Source organism: Acomys minous, assembly GCF_964271855.1.
Source record: "Acomys minous genome assembly, chromosome: 14".
In the NCBI taxonomy this organism is placed as follows: Eukaryota; Metazoa; Chordata; class Mammalia; order Rodentia; family Muridae; genus Acomys; species Acomys minous.
This window is the reverse complement of record NC_140496.1, coordinates 54,350,389-54,372,276: the sequence shown is the minus strand read 5'-3', so window position 1 is coordinate 54,372,276 and position 21,888 is coordinate 54,350,389. Positions and strand designations below refer to the sequence as shown.

Below are 21,888 nucleotides of genomic sequence, written 5' to 3'. Positions count from 1 at the left end.
ATCCAGGAGGTAGAGAAAAAGGACTCGGGGCAGAAGAGGGAGGGCAGATGTTGGTAAAAGACAGTCTGAGAAAGACCAAAGGAGGAGTGTTTTCACGGAAGGTTATTTTTTGAAACTATCCATCTTGACTCTTTAATGAATGAATTATGACCAACCTCTTTTCATTAAAATACAATTATAGAAGAGAAAGAGTAAAGGTAAATGCGATTTCAGATATCTTCATATCAAATGTAAAATGTATTTACAATGGGCCAAAATCAAAGTTTGGAGGTGAGGAAGTTGCAGCAGATACGGCTACCAACCAACCAACCAACAAAACAAAACAAACAAACAAACAAAAAACTGAAGGAGATAGAAGAGTCCAAGATCTTCAACTCTTCATCAGGAAGATAGCAGCCGGCCGGCAGCTCTTCACTGACACCATGTTCCACCTACATTGACTTCGCCCTAATCTCCCTGCTCTCTTCATCACCTTTATCATCTTTCTGTCTCTACTATGATGCGGTGCACATAAGTACATGCAGGAAACACACACACACACACACACACACACACACACACACACACATTAATCTAAAAATTCCTTTAAAACAAGCAAACAAACAAACAAACAAACAAAAATGCCAGGCAGTGATGGAGATACAGGCCTTTAATCCCAGCACTTGGGAGGCAGAGCTTGGTGGGTCTCTGTGAGTTCCAGGACAGCCAGGGTTACTATAGAAACCCTGTGGGGGGTGCGGGGGGGGGCGTGGGCATGGCTAGAGGGTAGGTAGGAACCAACAGGTGAAGCAGAGCCCAGTAGCTGAGTGGGAGAGTTGAGGCAGGATTTACAATCCCAGGAGGAGGGTCGCAGGTGTCAAAGAGAGGCTTGCCATGAGGATGTAGCCATGAGGAGGAGGTCACAGTAAGGGAGTTGCCATGAGGATGTACCATGAGGAGGAGGTCATAGTAAGGGAGTTGCCATGAGGACAAAAATGAAGCAGGAGCAGGTAGGGGGAGACTAAGCTGTCAGGTAACAAACATGGCACATGGCTGGGAAGTAGGGCTGACTGGCATAGACAGGTTAGAACAGCTGAGAATCTGCCCAGCAATAGTGCTTTGAAGCATATTAATAAATCCAATAACCTGGGCGTGGTGGGGTGGGTGTAATCCCAGCACTCAGAGAGGAAGAGGCAGTTGGATTTCTGTGAGCTTGAGACCAGCCAGGGTGACACAGAGAAATTTTAATCAATCAATCAATCAATCAATCAATCACTAGGTCTCTGTGTCATTATTTGAGAGCTAGATCAGGTGTAGAAAATAAAACAAAGCATACTTTTACTTTTATAGTTTTCTACTTTATTTTCCATGGCGCTAGTTTACATCCACAATTCTGGCCTGATCTGTGCTGACTCCAGGGTGCAGGGTTTCAGGTCTGGGGTCCACGTGTCCATTGAAACCCTGCTCATACCACACCTAGTGAGCAATCACCCACCCACCACCTGCCCACCACAGCTTGATAGAGAGAGCCTCTGTGTACCAAGCAATGCTCTTATTCCCTGTAAGAAGAAATTCAAAGGTGAAATGCACACAGTCCTGTGTCCTCTCTCTCCTCCTACCCTCACCAGTGTGCTGAAGGGGCTGCTTGTCTTTCCAGGCTGGGAAGTAGGCTGCCCACAGAAGGGTAGGAAGGTGACAGGAGGATAGTTAGGTTTTGAATGAAAGGTGTGAACATGAAAAAGAAAGCCTGGGGTCTCTAAAGTCCTGCTCTAGGGAACAACTGCATCACTGTCCCGCCACCCTTCACCCTCCACCAGACTCTAGGAAAATATTCTAGCCACTTTCTCTGTCTATTCTATCCAGTCATCATCGTTAGCCTCAGGTCACCTGCTCACAAAGTCCTGACTCCCCCTGGCGACTCCCATACTCCGTGTTCTCAGTTAACTTTATTTCTAATGCTCTATGCCCTGCAGGACTCCTAGAATGAGAGAGAGAGGCAAAAGGAACCACCACAGCTCTTCCTTCCTTAATGGTCTTTCTCCAAAGCTCCCCCCCCAGGTCCCCACCACACCACCTCCCATATTATTACTCACAAAAGGGAAATGCCATTATCTCTGAGGGTAGCAGTGAGCCTGCCTCACTCCTGCATGCTGAGGATTCGAAGTAGGATATTGTACACATCTTGCTCCATGTAGCCCTGAGGGTGGCAGGGAAGACATAAAGGATGACGAAGAGCAGGCCATGGGGAGCAGCAGGGGAGGCAGCAGTTTTGTAGGACAGCAGAGTACCAGTCATCACCTGTCATAATCATATGAGCCTTAACACATTCTTGTTAAGCTTTCTGTTGTGTTGTGGTTTTGGGTTTGCAGAATTGTGACTACAGGCTAAGTGCTCTGTCCATGAGCTACATCCCCAGCCCTCATTTGTAACCTGATTTTTTTTTTTTTTAACCATTCCATGGTTACTTTCCCACCTTTACAAGGAAGAAAATGCTATCTGCTTCTCGGGATTGCTGTAGGGGCCACACTGGGAATACAAAGCAAACATCTGGTGCATAATTGTTGTTCTAATCCCTTATCACCCCTAAGAAAAGAGCAGGTACCACCCACTCTTCCTTGATTAGGGCAAAGTCACCTCAGAGAAAACTAAGGGGAAACCCTCGCAATTGATTTGGGAATCGGGAGGAAAAAACAAACAAACAAACAAAAACCAGAAGTTTCTCCTTTCACATCCACACGTAGCCTCTTTTGACCCACTTAATGAGATCCAGAGACCTGGGTCCAGCGCTCCGGAAAAATGACGAGTATGTATAGGAAAGAGAAGGGACAAACGGGGAACACTCCTTCCTCAGCCCAGTACCCCTGCGACTCCACCAAGCTCACCCGAGCAGCGTTCAGCAGATGATTCCTGTAGGTGGAGATGATCTCTTCATGGTTCTTCTGGGAATCCTGGGGGGAGAGCACCCATGGGGAGTCACATGCCTACCTTTCCCATGCTCCCCGTGCACGAGGACAGGATAAAGCGAAGCTTCATGAAGCTAGCTCCATGGGCCAATCGCTGGTCCAGCCTAGCGAGTCTCCTGAAACTCCGGACTTCCGCTTCCCCCCACCTCATCTCTATCACCTGCTCCGGCTAAAACATACCTGCAGCTGCAGGGCCAGGTGCGTGTTTTCGCCCCGGACTTCTAGAACTTCCTCTGAAAGCTGCTCCAGCTTCTTCAACAATTCCTTGATCTAAAGCCAAAAGGAAAGAGATAGGATGTGAGGGCTAAACTTGTGTTTTAAGTTTAAATCACTGTGCTTAAGAGATCTATGGAACAAAAGTGCCTCTAACCTATAAGCTCCACAAGCCCAAGGACAGATAACTTCCTAGAATGCTGGGGGCCGTTGCTCCCCCACATGTTTTCAATTCTGTAAACAAGTTTGGTTGCTCCAACTGCACAGCATGCGCTTGATCACACATAGACAGGAAATATGGAGGCAGGAAGTACATCAGGATGTGTGCTTGCCCTGAATTGGATGAAGACAGAAGTACATAGCCTTGTGGGCTTTTCCTTTATAAGCACCTAATGTAATTTGCAGCCATTCTCTGGAAATCCTAGGCATGGACCTAGCCAGTGTCCATCATCCTGGCCTGGACCTCACTGCATAGACTAGGCAGGCCTCAAACTCACCAAGATCTTTCTGCCTCTGCCCCCTGAGTACTGAGATTAAAGGCATGTGCCACCACAGCTATAGCGACTTCTTACAGAGTTCTTTACCTGTGACCCAAATTATCCTGAATACTTAGTTTTTTATAAGTCTGAGTGTTTTGCCCGAGTGTGTGTAAGTATACCACCTATGTAGCTGGCACCTGTGAGGGCCAGAAGAGGACTCCAGATCCTCAGCAATTGGAGTTATAGATAGTTGTGGGTTACCATAGTTACCATAGTTGTGACCTGAGGTCCTTTGAAAAAGAAGCAAGCTTTAACCGCTGAGCCGTTTCTCCAAGCTCAATACATCAATTTATTTTCTTTCTTTCTCCTTTTTCAGTTGTGGTGCTGGGGGATGAACCGAGGGCCATGGTTGTTGTAGGCAAATCCTGCCTTTAAGCCATAGATATCCTCAAACTTTATTTGAAACAGGGTTTCTCTGTGTAGTCCTAGCTGCCCTGGAACTCATGCTGTAGACCTGTAATGTGCTTAAGAGATCTATAAAACAAAAATGCCTCTAACATGTAAACCCCACTTGCCCAAGTGAATGAGCCTTGAACTCAGAGATCCACCTATCTCTGCTTCCTGAGTGCTGGGATTAAAGGTGTGTGCCATCAAGCTTTTATTCTGAGTAATATAATTTATTTAAACAGGGTCTCATGTAAACCAAGCTGTCTCAAACACAAGGATAACCTTGAACACCCAATTCAACGTCTTTTGAAATTTTATTTTATTTTATTGTTTGTTTTTGAGGCAGGTTTTCTCTGTGTAGCCTTGGCTGTCCTGGACTTGCTTTGTAGACCAGGCTGTCCTTGAACTCACAGGGATTAAATGCCTCTAACATGTAAGCCCCACTTGCCCAAGAGAATGGGCCTTGAACTAAGAGATCCACCTGTCTCTGCTTCCCTAGGACAGGGATTAAAAGCATGTGCCACCATGCCTGGTATTTATTTTAGTTCTTTATGTGTATGGGTGTTTTGTCGGCACTGCTGTGTACCATGTGTACCCTGGTGCCTTAAGAAACCCTGGAACTGAGGTTACAGATGGTTGTAAGCCACCAGGTGGGTGGGAGGAATTAAACATGGGTCCTCTGGAAGAGCAGCCAGCACTCTTTGCCACTGAGTCCTCTCTCCAGCACTTCAAGTTTTAAAAAGGATTCTATTTTTTCATTAATTATTTATGTGTGTGTCTATATATGGGTGGATGCAAGTAAGCACAGTGCCAGAGAGTCCAGAAGTGTGTGGATCTCCTGAGGCTGCAGTTATAGGTGATTGTGGACAGCCCAACAGGGTGCTGGGAAGCCCACTCTGGTCATCTGCAAGAGTGAACGTTCTTAACTGCTGAGCCACTTCTCAAGCTGCATGCCTCCACCTCCTTATGTGGTGTTGGGATGTATCCCAAAGCCTCATACATGTTAGGCAAGCATTCTATATTGTTAGGCAAGCAAACTATCTTTCCAGGCCCCAGATAAGTTTGCTATGTAATAAAATCTTTATAACGGCCACCATATTGATATTTTAATTGTATTTCTTTTGTGTATGGGTGTTTTCCCTGCATGTATGTCTGTACACTATGTGTGTGTCTGCTGCTTGAGCAGGCCAGGAAAGGACATTGAATCCCCTGGAACTGCAGGTAGTTTGTCAGCTATCACTTGGGTACCAGGAACTCAAGTCCTCGAGAAGAGGAGCCATTGTTCTTAGCCATTGAGCAATTTCTGCAACACAGTAACTTAATGTTTTTTTTTAAAAAGAATTATTTATTCTGGTGGCACTCAGAGAAAGGATAAGCAGGCTACCAAGATGAGACTTGATAGGCTGTGACCATATGGTGGGGGAGGAGGTCCCCTTCTGTCACAGACCTAGGGGAGGAGAACAGGGTGAAAGAAGGAGAGAGCGAGGAACTGGAGGACACAAGTAAGGGGATAACAATTGAGATGTAATCTGAATAAATTAATAAAAAAAGAAAGAAAAAGGAATTATTTATTTATTTTGTATATAATGTTTTGCCAGTATGAGTGCCTGCATGCCAGAAGATGGTACCAGATCTCACTAAAGATGGTTGGGAGCCACCATGTGGTTGCTGGGAATTGAACTCAGGACCTTTGGAAGAGCAGCCAGGGCTCTTAACCTCTGAGCCACCTCTCCAGCCCCTAGTAACTTAATCTTATTGAAGAGAAAGTTGAGTTTCAGCCAGGTAGTGGTATGGTGGCACATGCCTTCTTTAGTCCCAGCATCCGGTAGGCAGAGGCAGGCCAACCTGGTCTACAGATGAGTTCCAGGACAGCCAGGGCTACATATAGAAACACTGTCTCCAAGAACTCCTCCTCCTGCTCAAAAAAAAAAAAAAAAAGAAAAAAAAAAAAAAGGAAAAAGAAGAAGAAAACTGCATTTTGGAGATGTTAAGTAAGTTGCCGGGTGTGGTGGCACAGGCCTTTACTATCAGCACTCAGCAGAAGCAGCCTCATTTCTGTGAATTAAAGGTCAGCCTGTTTTATGTCTACAGGCCAGCCAAGGTTTCGTAGTGAGACGCTTTCTCAAAACACAACAAAATGAAAAGTTGTCCAAGACCAGTCAGCTATTACGCTTAATTTGTTGTTTTGTTATCAATGCTGGGGATGGAACCTAAGGCTTTCATACATGCTAGGCAATGATTCTACCACTGAGCTGTCAATGTCCACCCAGTGTGTGAATGTTTGTAAGTGTGTGTGTGAGAATGTGCAAGTGTGTGCCTGTGTGAGAGAATGTGAGTGTGCAAGTGTGTGAGAGTGTGCAAGTGTGTGAGTGAGTGTGTGTTTGAGTGTGTGAGTGTGTGTGTTTGTGTGTATGGGTACATGCACCACATTTTCATTTATTGACTTTCTTGCTATTTATTGACATTTTGCCATTTACTGACAAAATGCTTCCTTTAACTCCCCTCCATAGTGATGCCTATTTTGGTCAGCATTTCTCCTGTCTATGCATTATACACCCAGGTACATGCTGTTTATATTCTTCCATTGTTCCAAATTTAGACAGTTATATACTTTTTATTTATTTATTTATTATGTATACAATCCTCTGCCTGGTACACCTGCAGGCCAGAAGAGGGCACCAGATCTCATTACAGATGGTTGTGAGCCACTATGTGGTTGCTGGGAATTGAACTCAGGACCCCTGGAAGAGCAGACCATGCTCTTAACCACTGAGCCATCTCTCCAGCCCAGTTATACATTTTTTAATAAAACATATGAATTCATTCATTTAGCGGGTAGTCCTGCAACCTCTAGATCCATTGGTAAAATGGTTAAGAATATATAAAATTTCACTGCCCTAAGAAAATAGTGGCTTTCAAACTCTGTTGTGGCGTGGGGTTGCTTGCTCTCTTGAGACAGGGTCTCATGAGCCCAGGGTGGCTTGGAATCAGCTGTGTAGCTGAAGAGGTACCCTGAAGCCACCTCCTGTATCCACCTGCTGAGTGCATGCCTGCACAGTTTTTCAAACTGTCCTGTTTGTTTTGTTTTTGCTTTTCTTTTGCTTTAGTGTCGTTTTGGCCACGGGAAATCATTAGTGGGACCTACTGTAAATGGAGCAGGAGGGAAGAGCCTCCCCAGTTAACCCATCAGACTCTGAGTCAGCAAACCGGAACCTCAGCAAAACCACAGAACTCATTACACCACTAGGTTGGGCTAATATAGGATTAAGGTAAAATCTAATTGGCCGTGGTGTTCCCTGGTGGTAGCCCCGGGGGCACACATAGCTTCTGAACCCTGAGTAGTAGATTTTAGTACCTACGCCCTCTTCTCTCTTGTCTCACGTAGCTTATTTTTATCTCTTTCTTCTATCTGTACTCCACCTCAGCTCCAATCTCAGCTCCAAACTTCTCTTGCCCTAGGCAAGCACAGAGCAGTCCTTGTGAGCACCGGGCATTCTGTTTTGTATTAATCTGGCCTTCCCTTCTGCAGGCTCCGCAAACGCACCGCCATTCCCCGCAATGCTCTCAAGGCTGCCTCGGCTCTCACCTTGGCTTCCTTGTCCCGGCAAGCCCCGATGAGGTGGTCTGTCTTCTCTTTCAGAAGCTCAGCAGTTTTCTCGAACTGCTCCGAGCGCCCGCGCATCTCGCCAGCCTGGCGCTCCTGCTCAGCCGCCCGAGCCGCCAGGTCCTCGCTGCGGCGGCGCTCCTCTGCCGCGGCGTCCCGCAACCGAGCCATTTCCCGACAGGCTGTGTTGTACTTCTCCAGCATAGCTTTGAGCTCCTGGCCCCAAGCCTGAGCCTGGGCCACCAGTGAGCCTCGCGTTTTCTCGTGCTGCCGCAGGCTGGCTGCTTCCCGAGACCTCAGCTCAGCCACTTCCTCTGTGGCTTGGTAGAGCAGCTGCTTCAGCTTGCATATCTCCTGGCTCTTCCCACTCATCGTGGCCTGCACCGCCCGTAGCTCTCCTTCTAGCTTCCCCAGATCTTCTTCCAGGGCAGCCACTTGGGGGGATGCTGTGGCCTTCAGGGATGCCTCTGGCTCTCCACAGGGGGCCGAAGGTCCCCTCAGCTGTTGGTTTTCCTCCTCCAACCGAGCCAGCATCTTCTGGGCCTCAAGGTGCTTGTCCACCAGGGCACTGATGCAAGCCTGCAGCTCCTCCAGGGGTTCTGCAGCTGTACTTCGTGCATTCCCCTTGCCCACAAGGTCTGGGGGAAGGCAGTTCCACAATCCTTGGAGGCTGCTGTTCTGGGAGGCCAGTCGCTTGCGCAGCTTCTCTGTAGCCTCCTTCTCCATAGCCAGTTCATCGGTCAACAACCCAACGCTGCGCCGCAACTGCTGCAGCTGGACCTGCGCCTCGGGCTTGGGCACAAACTCCCGTTGTAGCCTCTGGGTCAAGGACTGCAGCTCTCTCTGCAAGCGTTGCCTCTCACGCCCCAGCTCTCCCAATTCCTCCAGCAAGTTGCTGTTGCTCAATCTCAGTGCTGACACCTCTTTTTCCAGGTGTCCCTTGACCAGGCCTCCTCCTGAGGCCTGTTCTCCTCCAGGAGCCCCTAAGGGTTCTCCTCTGGCTCCGGGAGCCTTCTTTTCTTCCTGCTCTTTAATGCATCCTGGGACTGCCTTTGGGGCTGTCTCTCTGGATCCCTGGGCAGGAACCTCGGGTTTCACCTGCAGTCCTGCTTTTGCTTGATCCAACCTCACCAGCACCCTCTCCAGCCTGGCTTCCATCTTCTCCCAGGCAGCTGCTGCAGCCTCAGCTCTGGGAGTCCCCAGGGCTCCCTCCAGTACTGGCCTTGACAAAGCCCCTCTGGCCACATCCTTTTCCCGCCACACTGCAGCCAGCTCTTCCCCTAGCTGTAGGAGGAGCTGGTTCATAGCTGCTATGCCCACTGGTTCCCGCACTGTGCCTGCTGGTACATTCCCGGGAGCCTGGGGCCTCTTCTTCTCAGTGTTATCGAGGACAAGGTTTTGTTCCCCATTGGTTTCCAGTTGCTGTCCTGTGGCTTTTCCAATAGTCTCAGACCCAGGGCTCTGGAGTGGTGCCTGTTCTTGCTGGGGCTTTCCACCCACTTCATCCTGGATCTCCGCTGGTACTAACTCATCAGCTCTCTTGGGAGCTACTGTTGGGTCTGTTGTGGCTGCTGCCTTCTGCTGCTTCTTTAGCTCTTGGATCCGCTCAGCCAGCAGGTTCACGGGACAACCCTCCTCCATACCATCTCCTCCAGGCCGGAGGCCAGGGCCCAGTCTTCCTGGAGCTCCAGGCTTCTGCAATAGGAGACACTCTAGTTCTTGCACGTGCTCTCGAATCTGGTTCTCCAGGCCTAAGATGGCTGCAGCTCTAGCCTTGCACTCTTCTGTCTTTTGTACCAGCTCTTGCTCCAACTGATAAACTTTCTTCTGCTCCTCTTCATACTTCCACTTCCACCCTTCTGAGCGCTGCTCTTCCTCTTCCTCCTGCTTTTCCTTGGGCTCTGGTCTCCATGAGCTCTTAGGAGGTGATGCCACATGAGGCTCAGATGGAGAGGCCTATGTCAGAAGGAAGAGTGATGTGAGGCTGTACAGGGAGCCTCTGCAAGGGCCTTGCTTCTCTGGCAATGTCTTGATGCCCACACGGAATACTGGAATTGCTCGAGGGCAAGCCAGAAACAAAGAGGGGAGACTCTCAGGGGTCATACCTGAGATGTATGATCTGGGTGTTGAACCAGTGCATGACCTATAAGAGAAGACGTGGAACAAACGAGAACTTACAGTTTTCAGACTTTGTTAGAGAAAAGTGGCCTCTCGGTATGATAACCCTCACACACAGCTTCCTGGTGACACTCTTTTTCCATGGCTCCCTGACTTCCCAGCCATGTTGCTTTCCTATCCCAGGGATGGAGTGCTCCTTTATCTTGTTCACTGTTTTCTTTTATTGGTCGCTGTGCTGGGATTGTGAAGGCATTGGGACATCAATGGTGGGCAAAAAAGAAATCCCATGGATGACAATAGCAGTGGTGTACCCCTTTAATCCCAGCGCTCGGGAGGCAGAGGCAGGCAAATCTCTGAGTTTGAGGCCAGCCTGGTCTACAGAGTGAATTCCAGGGACAGCCAGGGCAATACAGAGAAACCCTGTTCTAAACAAACAAACAAATAAACAAACAAACACCTAGTAGCCAGAGCTGCAGTCAGTGTGTAAAGGCTGAACTGGGGAATTTTGTGACCATGTTTTTGGGAACATGTGATTACGTGTTCCCAAAAATGTAGCAGCACTAGCTTCATAAAACCTCGACTAACCTGACAGTTCATTTTTTCAGATGGGCTGCTTCCCTGAGCAGTGGGATATGAAGCAGCTTCTTTTAATTCTTTGGCTATTGGAGAGACCTTTGAGGAAACAAAGGGACCGTTACCGCCTCTCCGCCGCCGGTTCAGGGCCTGCTGTAGCAGCCTCCACAGCTCCTTGTCTTGCGTGTGCCGAGCATAATGCAGAGCACTGTGCCCCAAGCTGTCCACCGCCCCAGCATCCGCTCCGTGGCTCAGGAGCAGCTCAGCCACCTCAGAGCTGCCTTTCTCACAGGCCAGGATCAAAGCTGATCTGTGAGTGGAGACAAATTCGGAGCACCAGCTTTCCCTCAAGGTTTCATAAATACTTTCCCAGCGGCACTCCTTGGAACTGCAGCATCAACATTGAGACCACTTGGAGGGCTTCATTTTCGTTTCCTTTGTAGAATGCTGAAGTTCTGCACATGTGCACGCACCCACAAAACACACACAAAGCAACATACATGCTCATAATCCTCCTGCCTCAACTGTCCAAGTACTCGATTCCAAGTGTGCACCACCACACTCATCTTCTGCATAGATATGGAAGAAAAGGACCTCACTGTTTAGGAAATTGCTCGAAAGCTAGTAAGTTAAAACAGTGATCCCAGAGGTAGCCATCCTTCTTCCAGCATCACCTGGGCTAGCATGGCTACCTCAGTCAGGGCACCGGTCAAAGCTTCTCTGAACCATTCTCGGGAAGGGATAAGGCCAGAAGAACAGAGACTACCCTGTTCTCTCCAGATCATGCACTGAACCCATGGGCTCCCTTCTAGATTGGTAAAGAAGTGGACACTGGCATGGAAGATAGAGACGGCTCACTTGTCGTCCTTGTCTGTGACATTAACCCGGGCACCTCTCTGCAGCAGCTGTGAGCAGATAGCTGCATGACCACCCAGCGATGCAATCATCAGGGGTGTGCGTCCATCCTGCAAAGAGAGTGTGGGAGACCATAAGGAGCCAGGAGAATCAAGGACTTGATGATAGGACCCTACCAAGCTCCCCTACCCACCCCCAGACCCCCTGGCCCTGCTGAAACAAGCTCTAGCTCAGAAGATTAGGATCTTCCTGAATGATAAGGAGAAGAGGCAGGATTGGGGTGGGAGCACAGACCACAGCATCTGGTGAATCAAACTCAGAGAAAGCAGCAGCTTCCAGGTGTGAGGCACTGCCCATTGGTCATCTGATACTCACGTTGTCCAGCACATCCAGGAAGGCCTCATGGTCACACAACAGGAGGACACTTGAGGCACAGCCAGAGGAGGCTGGGAGGATTGAAAGGTTAAGAAGGCCTTTGAAGGGCATCTGTCATTTCCTCCCAAATGTTAACCCCCTTTCCTGTTTCCCAGCCTTCTTCCTACCAGTACTCAGGCACACACCTGCCCAGTGTAATGGACTGCGGTTCTCTGCGTCCACAGCATCTTCATTAGCACCATGCTGTAAGCAGCCACAAAGAGAAGCAGTGATGGAGCTTGAGGTTAGCATCCTCATCCCATACCCCATATGAGTCATCAGTTTCCATGGTAATATGAAAAAGAACAGGAGGACCATGGCTCTGAGGAAAGCCAACTGCTAGGCAAGCCCAGCCACCCCCTGCAGGTGATATGAGACTTGACATTCATTCCTAGTTTATAACTAAGGCCAAAGGGGTGGGGGGAGGGGACCAAAACAGTTGATTGGTAAATAAATATATTAAAGCAAGTGATATGACAGTTGAATTGGCTGGAGTTTCAGGACCAATATGTGAAATCAGGAAAAAATCAGGAGTATTAAAAGTAGAACAGTCAGTGTGTGCTCTGTGGGGTCTATTGGGAGACTCAAATTGTCCACATGTCAGTATACGTATATGCTTTTCTTTATGCTACTTGGCTATAACCACCCCCCATTTTATTTTATTTATTTTTTACTTGGGGAAGGGGTATAAATATGCTTGTGGAAGTCAGGGGACAACTTTCTTTTCTTTTCTTTTCTTTTCTTTTTTGGTTTTTCGAGACAGAGTCTCTCTGTGTAGCCTTGGCTGTCCTGGACTCACTGTGTAGACCAGGCTGTCCTCGAACTCACATCGATCCGCCTGCCTCTGCCTCCCGAGTGCTGGGATTAAAGGCGTGCGCCACCACGCCCGGCCCCAGGGGACAACTTTCAAGGGTCAGTTCTATCCTTCCATCATGTGCAGTCTGGGGGTCTGACTCAGGTCGTAAGACTTGGCAGCATGTCCTTTTACCTGCTGAGCCCTCTTACAGCCTCTCCCTGCAAATACTTTTTTATTTGAACATCCCTGCTTTTCTTCTACCTGCCCATATATGTAGCAGCTAGTCTCTGCCGTAGCAGAACTCAATAGTCCTTGGGTACTCTGCTTTCTGGCCTGCCCACAAAGACAGTATCAACATGGCACATGCACAGAATAGATGTCAGACAAATGTCTATGAACGTATTAATACATGGCTGTGGGCTGTGTTATTCGGAACGAGACAATATGGTTGGTTACTACAAGACAAAAATGGGACGTGCTGCATCTTTTTCTTGCCTGCACATGGGCATCGGAGGACTGCCTTTACCTGTAGCAAGACCTTCACACACTGTGGCTGGCAGGAGATGGTGGCCAAATGAAGGGCGGTGCTTCCTGGAAAGAGAAAGAGAGAGAGGGTGGGTGGCCCTGCGAATGCAGGTGACTCACTGGGAGGGAAGTCGAGAGACGCACAGATAATCAAGAGGAAGATTAGAGAAGAGAAGCTTAGGGCACACCAGGCCAGAAATTCCTGTTCCCCAAGCAGCTGGTACCTTCAATGGAGCCTGGGGAGCGAGGGTGAGGTGCGTCTAGTTTACAGGGAGGGGAACCCCAGGAGAGATGCTGGCCAAGACTTACTGAGTAAAGAAGCAAAGGCCCAGAGCTGCAACCACCATCAGAGCCCAGCAGGGCCCCTCTGCAGCCACAGAGACAGTCTTGAAGCATAATGGGCAGGCGGTGTTGGCTGACTCACCATCTTCATTCTTACTGTTGATGTCAGCCCCATTTGCAAGCAATATTGTCAGGCACTCTGTCAGGCCTTTGGAGGCAGCCAGATGAAACCTGCCAGTGTCAAAGCCAAGAGACAGAAAAGGATGAAAGATCAGGGGATAAAAATGGGCCGGGGATGGGGGTGGCGAGGACACACGACTCTGTCTTTTTAAATCATGTTTAATATTCTAAGCTGTTCTGATCAGTTTACATCTAGATGTTTTAACTTTGGCTTTGTTTGTTTTGAAATAGAGACCTAGCTGGCCTTGAACGCTTGATCCTTCTGAATTCACCTCCTAAATCCTGGGATTATAAGCAGGTACCAGCACAGCTGACAAAGGGGAGATTTAATAAGCTCTGTTTTCTCTGCTCCCTAGCGCAAAGCCAATTCCTGGGGGGGGGGGGGGGGGAGAGGCTCCCGGAGGCTGTCTTGCTAAGAGTCCGCCTGCCTCCATGACCTACAGCCATGAAGTCAGAGTGTGCTACCGTAAAAGCTAGAAGAGCTACAAATCTCATGGGATTTCAGATTGTTGCAAGGATGTTCAGGGGACACATGAGTGCCTGCCTCTCCCAGCATGGAGGCTTCAGAGAACAAGAAAGAGTGAGGCAGAGCTGAGGAGAAGGCTGGCGGCGGAGTTGGTCCCTCTAGCCACGTGACTTCCATGACCTACTCCTTCACTCCCAGCTTCTCAAGCACACACACCCTCCTGCTTTTGGGATGAGGAAACTTTGTTTAGCAATTAGTTGTCTGTTGGTTTAATGAGCTTTACATCCTTTTCAAGTCAATGTGGCTTGCGCGGGGGCGATGGGAGGTTGGACTCTGGGACGATATCCTCCTCCCTCATTTGTTGTGCTTGATAAATGGCAAAGGTTTAATCCATGTAGTCGCCAATTCAAACAATAAGAGAGCTCCCAAGTCACAGGCGTTGAAGTTTTCTAAGAGAACCACATGCCAGTGTGGTGTCAAGAAGACTTACTTACGGGGACTGGCCATTCGAATCTAATTTGGTGGGTCGGGCTGACTTCCTAGAGGCCAAGGCTGCCACGCGTCCCACATCCCCCCGCTGCACGGCCTCCAGCAGCTTCTGGTCATGACGGTTCCATTTCTCCACCTAGTCAGGAGTCACAGATTGTATGAACATAGGGGCGGGCAGTGAGATGGGGAAAAACCGCGATAATACACACACAGAAAGAGGAAAGGAGCATCCTGGAGGTCCTCGCTGCTCGTTATCACTTGGCCTAGAGCAGATCTTTCTTAAGCAGGCCAGCAAAATACTTACCATTCCATGTGACACCAAGAATTATCGACAGCAACAGTCAACCACAAACCCAAAGGTACCCAGGGGATTACTGAACCAAAAATTACAAAGAGCCGGGTGGTGGTGGCCCCTGCCTTTAATCCTAGCACTTGGGAGGCAGAGACAGGTGGATCTCTGTGAGTTCAAGGCCAGCCTGATCTGTCCTGTGAGTCCAGGACAGCCAGGGCTACACAGAGAGACACTGTTTTGAGAAGAAAAAAAAACCAAACAACAAAACGAAACAAAACAACAACAAAAAACCCGAACAAACAAACAAGCAAAAAATTACAAAGGTGAATGTGGTGGCTCAAATTTATTATATAATACTATCATCCCAGGAGGGGAAGGCAGGAGGATCAGGCCCAGCCTCAGCCTCAGCTACATAGTGAGCTTAAGGCCAGTTTGATATACATGAAACCCTACATGTGGGATGGGGTGCATATCTATCTATCTATCCATCTATCTATCTCAGGCATAATGATATATGCCAGTAACCTCAACACTTGGGAGGCTGAGATAAGAGAAGCCTAAGTTTGAGGCTAACCAAGACTCTCTCAGTAAACAAAAACAACAAAAATATTACTTTTATTATTTGGTGGGGGGGAGGGTTGGTTGGTGTTGCTTTGTTTTTTTTCCAAGACTCCCTCCAGATGCTGTGAGGTGGTAGTGCTCACCTGTAATCCCAGCATGCAGGAGGCAGAAGCAGGCAGATCTATGTGAGTTCAAAGTCAGCTTGGTCTACAGAGAGAGTTCCAGGACAGCCAAGGTTACACAGAAAAGCCCAAAACCAAAAAACAAAAAACAAAACAAACAAACAAACAAAAACTCCCACCAGAGGTTGGGGATATCCTGGTATGTGCTGGGGTTCCATTTTTTTAAAAAAAAGATTTGTTTATTTTATATACATCTGTGTTTTGCCTGTATGTTCGAAATGTGGAATCCTCTGGAGCTGGAGTTACAGACAGTTGTAAGCTGCCCTGTGGGTGCTGGGAATTGAACCTGGGTTGTCTGGAAGAACAACCAGTGCTCTTAACCACTGAGCCATCTCTCCAGCCCCCCCTTCCATTCTTAATGTCATAAAATAAACAAAAACCACCCATGCCAAACAATGTATCAGCAGGACAATTGTTAGATGCCCACCCTGGTGGCAATCCTAGCAACGACCCCTTTCTTAGTGCTTCCTATGTCTTCCTTGAGCAAACTGAACCAACCTGACCACTCCTGATTTGTTCACAGCTTTTCTTCATCACCCCCTGAAGCTCTGCCTTTTGTCTTCGGTCCTTTGCAAAGTACATCAAGGTGCCAGCTTCCAGTCACAGGCATAAGTTCAAATACCTAATCATACCATCTCTTTGTATCCACTCTGTGCCCTAAACAGGGTGTAGGGTGGGCAGTAATTGCAGAGGTTTTGCTTTCCTGTCTCATATCTGGTTAGGTCTTCCATTAGTCTCTCAATCTCTTCACTGGAAACAACTAGCAAAGTCAGGCCAGTTTGTGGCTGTGCTTGAGGAGGCAGCAGAAAGAAGAGGCAGAGAGGGATTGCTCACTCTCCTCCCTCCCTCCCTTTTAGTTTCCCTGGCGGGGAGCAGCTGCCCCAGACAGCAGCCACACCTCAGCCTACATTGTTCCATCCTTCCAGGTCAGGTTTTGAGGGTGGAGGAGTAATTAAAATAATTGAAGTATTACAGGGCATAAAAGAGAGAGCTGTGTAAAAACACCTAGGGCTGCAAGCACAGAAAAGCCTGGCTTGGCCCAGAGAGGAGAAACACAAAGGAAGACAGGGGTAGTGCAAAGATCATTGGTAGGAAGGAAAAGTCTTCAGGATGAGTATTTTGTCAGCTGGACTGAGTCTGGGGCCTAGCTCAGCTACACTCTCTCAGCGATGTGACCTAGAGTAGACCATTAAACACTCTAACCTGTTTCCTTGCACATAAAATGTAAGCAGTAATAACCATCTCACCAAATGCATTAAACAAGCTAATGTAGATGGAACCACAGAAATGTAGTGCATCCTTACAACAAAACAGGAAGTAGTGAGAATTCAGGTGGCCTGTCGCATTTCATGATCTCATCAAGTAAGAGGTTATGGCAAAGGGGGCGCGGGAAGTCTGTGGAAGCCCAATAATTCATTCTCAGGTAATGTTTATATAGCCCGGACAAATTGCTGATCATCAACACAGGAGAGATTTAAAGGTCCAAGGCATAAAATTGTCTACGCTGGATGGATTCTGAGGTAACACGCCTATAAAACACTCATAACTTCTCCTAGTCCTTCCAATTAGCCTCTAATAGCCCCCCAAAATAGTTAGGGGTGATATTATCTTATGCCTTTGACAGAAAAAGGAATGAGAGCACACATATGTTAAACATCTGTCCAAGATCACATAAAAGAACAAACAGCGTTGGCTTTAGAAATAGCATAGGCCTCTTGCGTCCAGGCCTAACTCCCACCTCAGACCACACTGTCACAGAGCTATGGGAAAAGGATTACTGAGTTCCAGATAAAGTTTGAGACTGCCTCCAGGGCAAAGCTACTCAGTCTTGGATGTTACTCCCTGCGTGCGGAAGTATCCAAACAGGTTTATTCTCGAATGACAAAGCGAGCAAAACGACTCCTCCACAAGCTGGCAGGTTCTGACATGCAAGAACACGCTTTTTTTCGGTGCCCCTTGGGAACCAGGTCACCGGATAGAAAGCAGAACTGGAACAATGCCTCCACCACACACCACCGCCACCCGCTGACCTTCACCTTAAGTCTGACAATCACAGACTTACTCTCTTCTCTCTGCCTACAGTGCTCTTGACTAGCCTGACACTCACAATCCTCCTCCTGCCGCAAGAGTGATGGGGTCTTAAGTGTATGTCACTGTGCCCTGCTCAAAACCCATCATGTTAATGTTCTGTCTCTGTCTCAGGTGTGCACCAACTTCCTTGAACCTTAACTTTTTAATGAAATAAGAGCAGACAGCATATAGTTTGCGTCCATCATGTGATAGACACACACTACACGGGAATCCCAGTCCTCATCCTTCTTGGCTTTGCTGGGCACACTCTGGATGTTCCAGGGCTTAGAATTCTCCGGCTGAGTGGAAAGATCTTCCTTATTCCAGCCAGTGAGTCAGCCAAGCTAGCATTCTGGTTATATTTCTTTCCAGCTGGGTCCTCCTAACTCTGCCTAGTTTACTCCCTATAGTCTCATTATACCAAGAAGACTTTAGAATGGGTAGAAATTCTTCCTGATGAAACCACTGGACAGTCAAGGACAAGGGGTGTGTTTCCAAATAGCAAGACTCAGCCCATTGCTTGCCTTAGCACCTTGGAAAGGAGACACGGGATTTCCATCATAGCCTGGGGCCGGGGGAGCAATCACCAAATTAATTATCAGCAGACTCCCTCACAAGGATGAGCTGTGTTATTTCTGCAGCTGAGATTAGGGAGCTCATGTGGAAGTATTTTTACCCACCTCTGTCTCTGACTGTGAACTCTTAGGCTGCCCAAGGAGATGGGAAGGCAAAACACCAAGAGATGGACAGGAGCAAGTCGCTTCGGCTGAAGAACAGGTGGATGCAAATGGGAAGGCTGCCTTGGAGGGATGAGGGCCTGATGCTTAACTCTTCAAATGCAATAGAAATTCCTCTATGCTGAGCTGGTGCCACAGGCTGAAAACTATTTACCGGTCCATCTCTTGCTCTATGTCAGGCCGGGGGAGAGCACACTTAGGTTTATGCCACCCTTGACAACATCATTGACTTTGGTTCGAGTAACATGAGATTAGAGGGGCTGCGGTTTTGTTTGTTGTCTTCCTGGACAGTAAGGGATATTCATTAGATTTTGTTGGTTTACTACTTTTTTTTTTTTTTTTGGGATAGGTCTCAAAAAATTCCAGGGTGGCCCAAATTCCATCCACAATGGAAGATGACTTGAAACTCTGATCTTTTTACCTGAGTGCTGGGATTGCAGGCATGTACCACCGTGCCCAGTTTACATGGATGGAACCCAGGGCTTCATGCATGCTAGACAAGCTCTCTCTCAGCTGAGCTACACCCCTAGCCCAAGACAGGCTAATTGTTAAATGGTCACCGATCCACCCGTCCTTGCCTCAGAAAAAAGGTTCCTCACACAAGGACTTGAATTGGGATGAGGAAAGATGAGCTGCTGGCATAACTCAGAAGCCAGGGTTCTGGCGTTCCAGGAAAGCTGTCACGCTCACTGCAATAGACTCAGTGTGGTAAATGGAGGATATTATCTTAGATATTATTACAATGGGTTTTTTTTTTTGGAGGAGACAACTTGTAGCTGAAGCCAGCCTGTTTTAAAGTATGCCTCAAGCTTGATCTGAGAAAAGACGTCCCCATTCTAAGCATATAGGTCTGAATGTACCTTTACGCCTTACGCTCTTGATATACCATGATCTTGAGATACTAAGAGTTCAGATGAGTGGACACTCCTCATGGAGTGTAGAGAACTAGGGTCATAAAGGATAAAGGGAGGGCTGGATATCCCAAGAGCAAGCCCACTGCTTACACCAGCATCTAGGAAAGGAGGTGCTGCCAAAGAATAGAGAATCAGAAAGAGCCCGGGGCCATATCTCCTTGAGCTTGCTTGATTTCAGAAGCTAAGCAGGGTTGGGCCTGGTTAGTACTTGGCTGGAAGAAAAAAAAAAGAATGAAATAAGCTGGATGTGGTGGCACACATCTGTAGTCCCAGCATTTGGGAGGCAGAGGCAGGCTGATCTCTGTGTTTGAAGCCAGCCTGGTCTATGGAGTGAGTTCCAGAACAGCCAGAGCTACACAGAGAAATCTTGTCTTCAGAAGGACGAGGAGGAGGAGGAGGAGAAGGAGAAGGAGAAGGAGAAGGAGAAGAAGAAGAAGAAGAAGAAGAAGAAGAAGAAGAAGAAGAAGAAAGATAGAAAGAAAGAAAGAAAGAAAGAATAAAAGTGTTCTATATTTAGGAAATGTGTGATTAGTAGATGTCTATCTAATGTCTTGATTAGAAGAAAATCACTAAAACTTAAGCAGAGGCCAGGCAGCCTCAGCTTGTTGCCTGTAATAGTAAATGCCTTTTGCCTGGTTGGTCAGTGGGTGGAAATTCCATGTAGAAGTAAATGCAAATGGGACAGAGACAGGCCTCAACAGTTCCCACTCTTGCTTCACAGCTCTCTGCCAGGTTTCTGTGGCCTGCCCGTGCACAGTGAGATAAGTGAACATTTCGTATACTTGCTTACAGACAAGTCAACTAAGCAATATTAGTACCAAGTGACCAAACCCCCCACCCCAGCCTCCCCGGAAGATGCCATCCCTTTACAGAGGGTCACTCTGTTTGTTTGTTTTGTTTTTTGTTTTTGTTTTTCCGAGACAGAGTTTCTCTGTCTAGCCCTGGCTGTCCTGGACTAGCTTTGTAGACCAGGCTGCCCTCCAACTCACACTGATCTACCTGCCTCTGCCTCCCGAGTGCTGGGAGTAAAGGTGTGCGCCACCACCGTGCAGCCAGAGGGTCACTCTGGAAGTGCTCTTTAGAGAAGGAAAGCTGTACCCTCCATGAACCACCATCTTCTGAAATCCTTGTTTCCTTTTGGGGTGGGGGAGCACAGAGAATAGGGTAACCTTTGCCAAGAGCTCTCTCATTGAGAGCCCACTCTGTCTTCTCCCTCACCATCACATTTCCCTAGCTCAATCAAAGAAAATGAGCACAAACCCTAAACTAGACAAAGGAAAATCAGGAAGGGAACCAGGCAGAAAGACTTGATTGGTCCCAGGACCAGACACTGCAGTGAACTGGCCAGGGAAGATTCTGCAGGCAACTCACCCAAGCTCTTGGGGATCAGCCAGGAAACTTGCCTGCCCTCCTGACAGTGCCTGTCCAGCGAGCTATAGCTAGATTAGAAGATTGAGACACAGTAAGCTGGCAGGAGGTCCAGGCAAAAGGTAGAGGGAGTAACACTGAGGAAAAGGTGGCCAGAAATTAAGGAGAAACCAGAGGCCCTGTGTTCAATAGCCGCTTAGAAAGAGGTTTGGAGTGGTGCTTGAGAGAATGCGAGTGGACGTGCCGTGGACCGGAACAGGCAGAGAATACTTTTGGGGCAGAAAGCAAACAGTAAAAATAAATAAATAAAATAAAAAATGGAGCTATGTGGGAGAGAAAGTTGTGGGGAGAAGGCAAGGATGGAAAATGAAGCAATTGGGTAGGAATTAGGGGGTGGAAGTAAAAACGGAGGCAAAAGCTGGGGTGGGGTGGGGTGGGGCAGATGTCTGGAGGTGGGTTGTTGGTACTGGGAGGAGAGTCATGGGAAGAAGACAGGTCTTCAGAAAGCATATCAGAAACTGGAAGTCATAAATGTTTGGGGAACAAGGAGCCAAGGGAAAAGACCTTGGGAAGGGAAAAGTTGGGAACGTTGAGAGACAGGTTTTGTATGACACCCATAAGTTCAGTTAGCAGGGCTGGCAGCCGCATTGCCGGAGCGGCAGCGCAGGAAAAACTAATGCAGGCTTAATGCATTAGTCCGTGGAGATGGGACTCAGGACTTCTGTCAACACAAGGCTTGGATCCCAGCCCCAGCCCTAGCCCTTCCCCCATACATTTAGCACCTACCGCCACTTGTGAACTGGAGCAGGAGAAGATACGCTTCATGGCCGGGGCTAGGGCCACGGAGGGGACGGGGACGCGTGGAGCCGGGCCACAGGTTCCCAAACCCACTCGGCTGCGGCTGCGGCTTTGCAATAGACTGCTGTCAAAACGCAGAATGGGTCCCGCCTCCAGGCCCCGCCTCAGATCCCACCCCGCTCAATCAGAGACGTGCACCAGAAGGCTGGGCTTAAAACCCCGCCCCTGGCCCTGCCCCTCCTCGCCCCTGCAGAGGCAAAAAGTCCGCAGTCTTCAGCGGCTACCCCGGCTGACCCTCAAGCCTGGCCCTTCATCCTGAGCCCGCCACCCAGCACCCACCTACTCAATCTGAAAGGGATGCTCTCAGTCTCCGCGGGACTCTCAGGCCCTAACTGCCCCGCCTTTCTATGTGAAACTCCGCCCCAAATTCCGCCCTACTCCTCTCCTCCTTCACCCGGCCAGTGCGCAGACCTCCATAAGCTAGGGTGTCACCAACCTTCTTTACCGGTGATGACGCTTAAGTCATATGCAGAGACCTTTACTCATGACCTGTGTGTGTGCCTCCTCCCCTCCTCCCCGACAA

General features: G+C 48.4%; 1 protein-coding gene across 4 annotated transcripts; it reads right to left on the bottom strand.

The window, feature by feature from the left end:
* Positions 1-1,321: 1,321 nt before the first annotated feature.
* ANKRD35 (ankyrin repeat domain 35) lies at positions 1,322-21,453 on the bottom strand. Of its 4 annotated transcripts, none has more exons than XM_084757917.1 (14): positions 21,294-21,453; positions 14,385-14,519; positions 13,391-13,479; positions 12,968-13,032; positions 11,792-11,849; positions 11,607-11,677; positions 11,235-11,341; positions 10,502-10,686; positions 9,791-9,828; positions 7,668-9,641; positions 3,123-3,212; positions 2,862-2,927; positions 2,073-2,176; positions 1,322-1,538 (listed from the first exon to the last, which is right to left on the bottom strand). In XM_084757917.1, the coding sequence occupies exons 2-13, from the start codon at positions 14,399-14,401 to the stop codon at positions 2,117-2,119; spliced, it is 2,820 nt and encodes a 939-aa protein (XP_084614043.1). In that variant the 5' UTR covers positions 14,402-14,519; positions 21,294-21,453; the 3' UTR covers positions 1,322-1,538; positions 2,073-2,116. The 4 variants fall into 4 exon arrangements, with proteins under 4 accessions (XP_084614043.1, XP_084614042.1, XP_084614041.1 ...); XM_084757916.1 differs by having other exon boundaries at positions 14,389-14,519; XM_084757915.1 differs by lacking the exon at positions 21,294-21,453 and adding an exon at positions 15,917-16,199 and having other exon boundaries at positions 14,389-14,519.
* Positions 21,454-21,888: the final 435 nt, after the last annotated feature.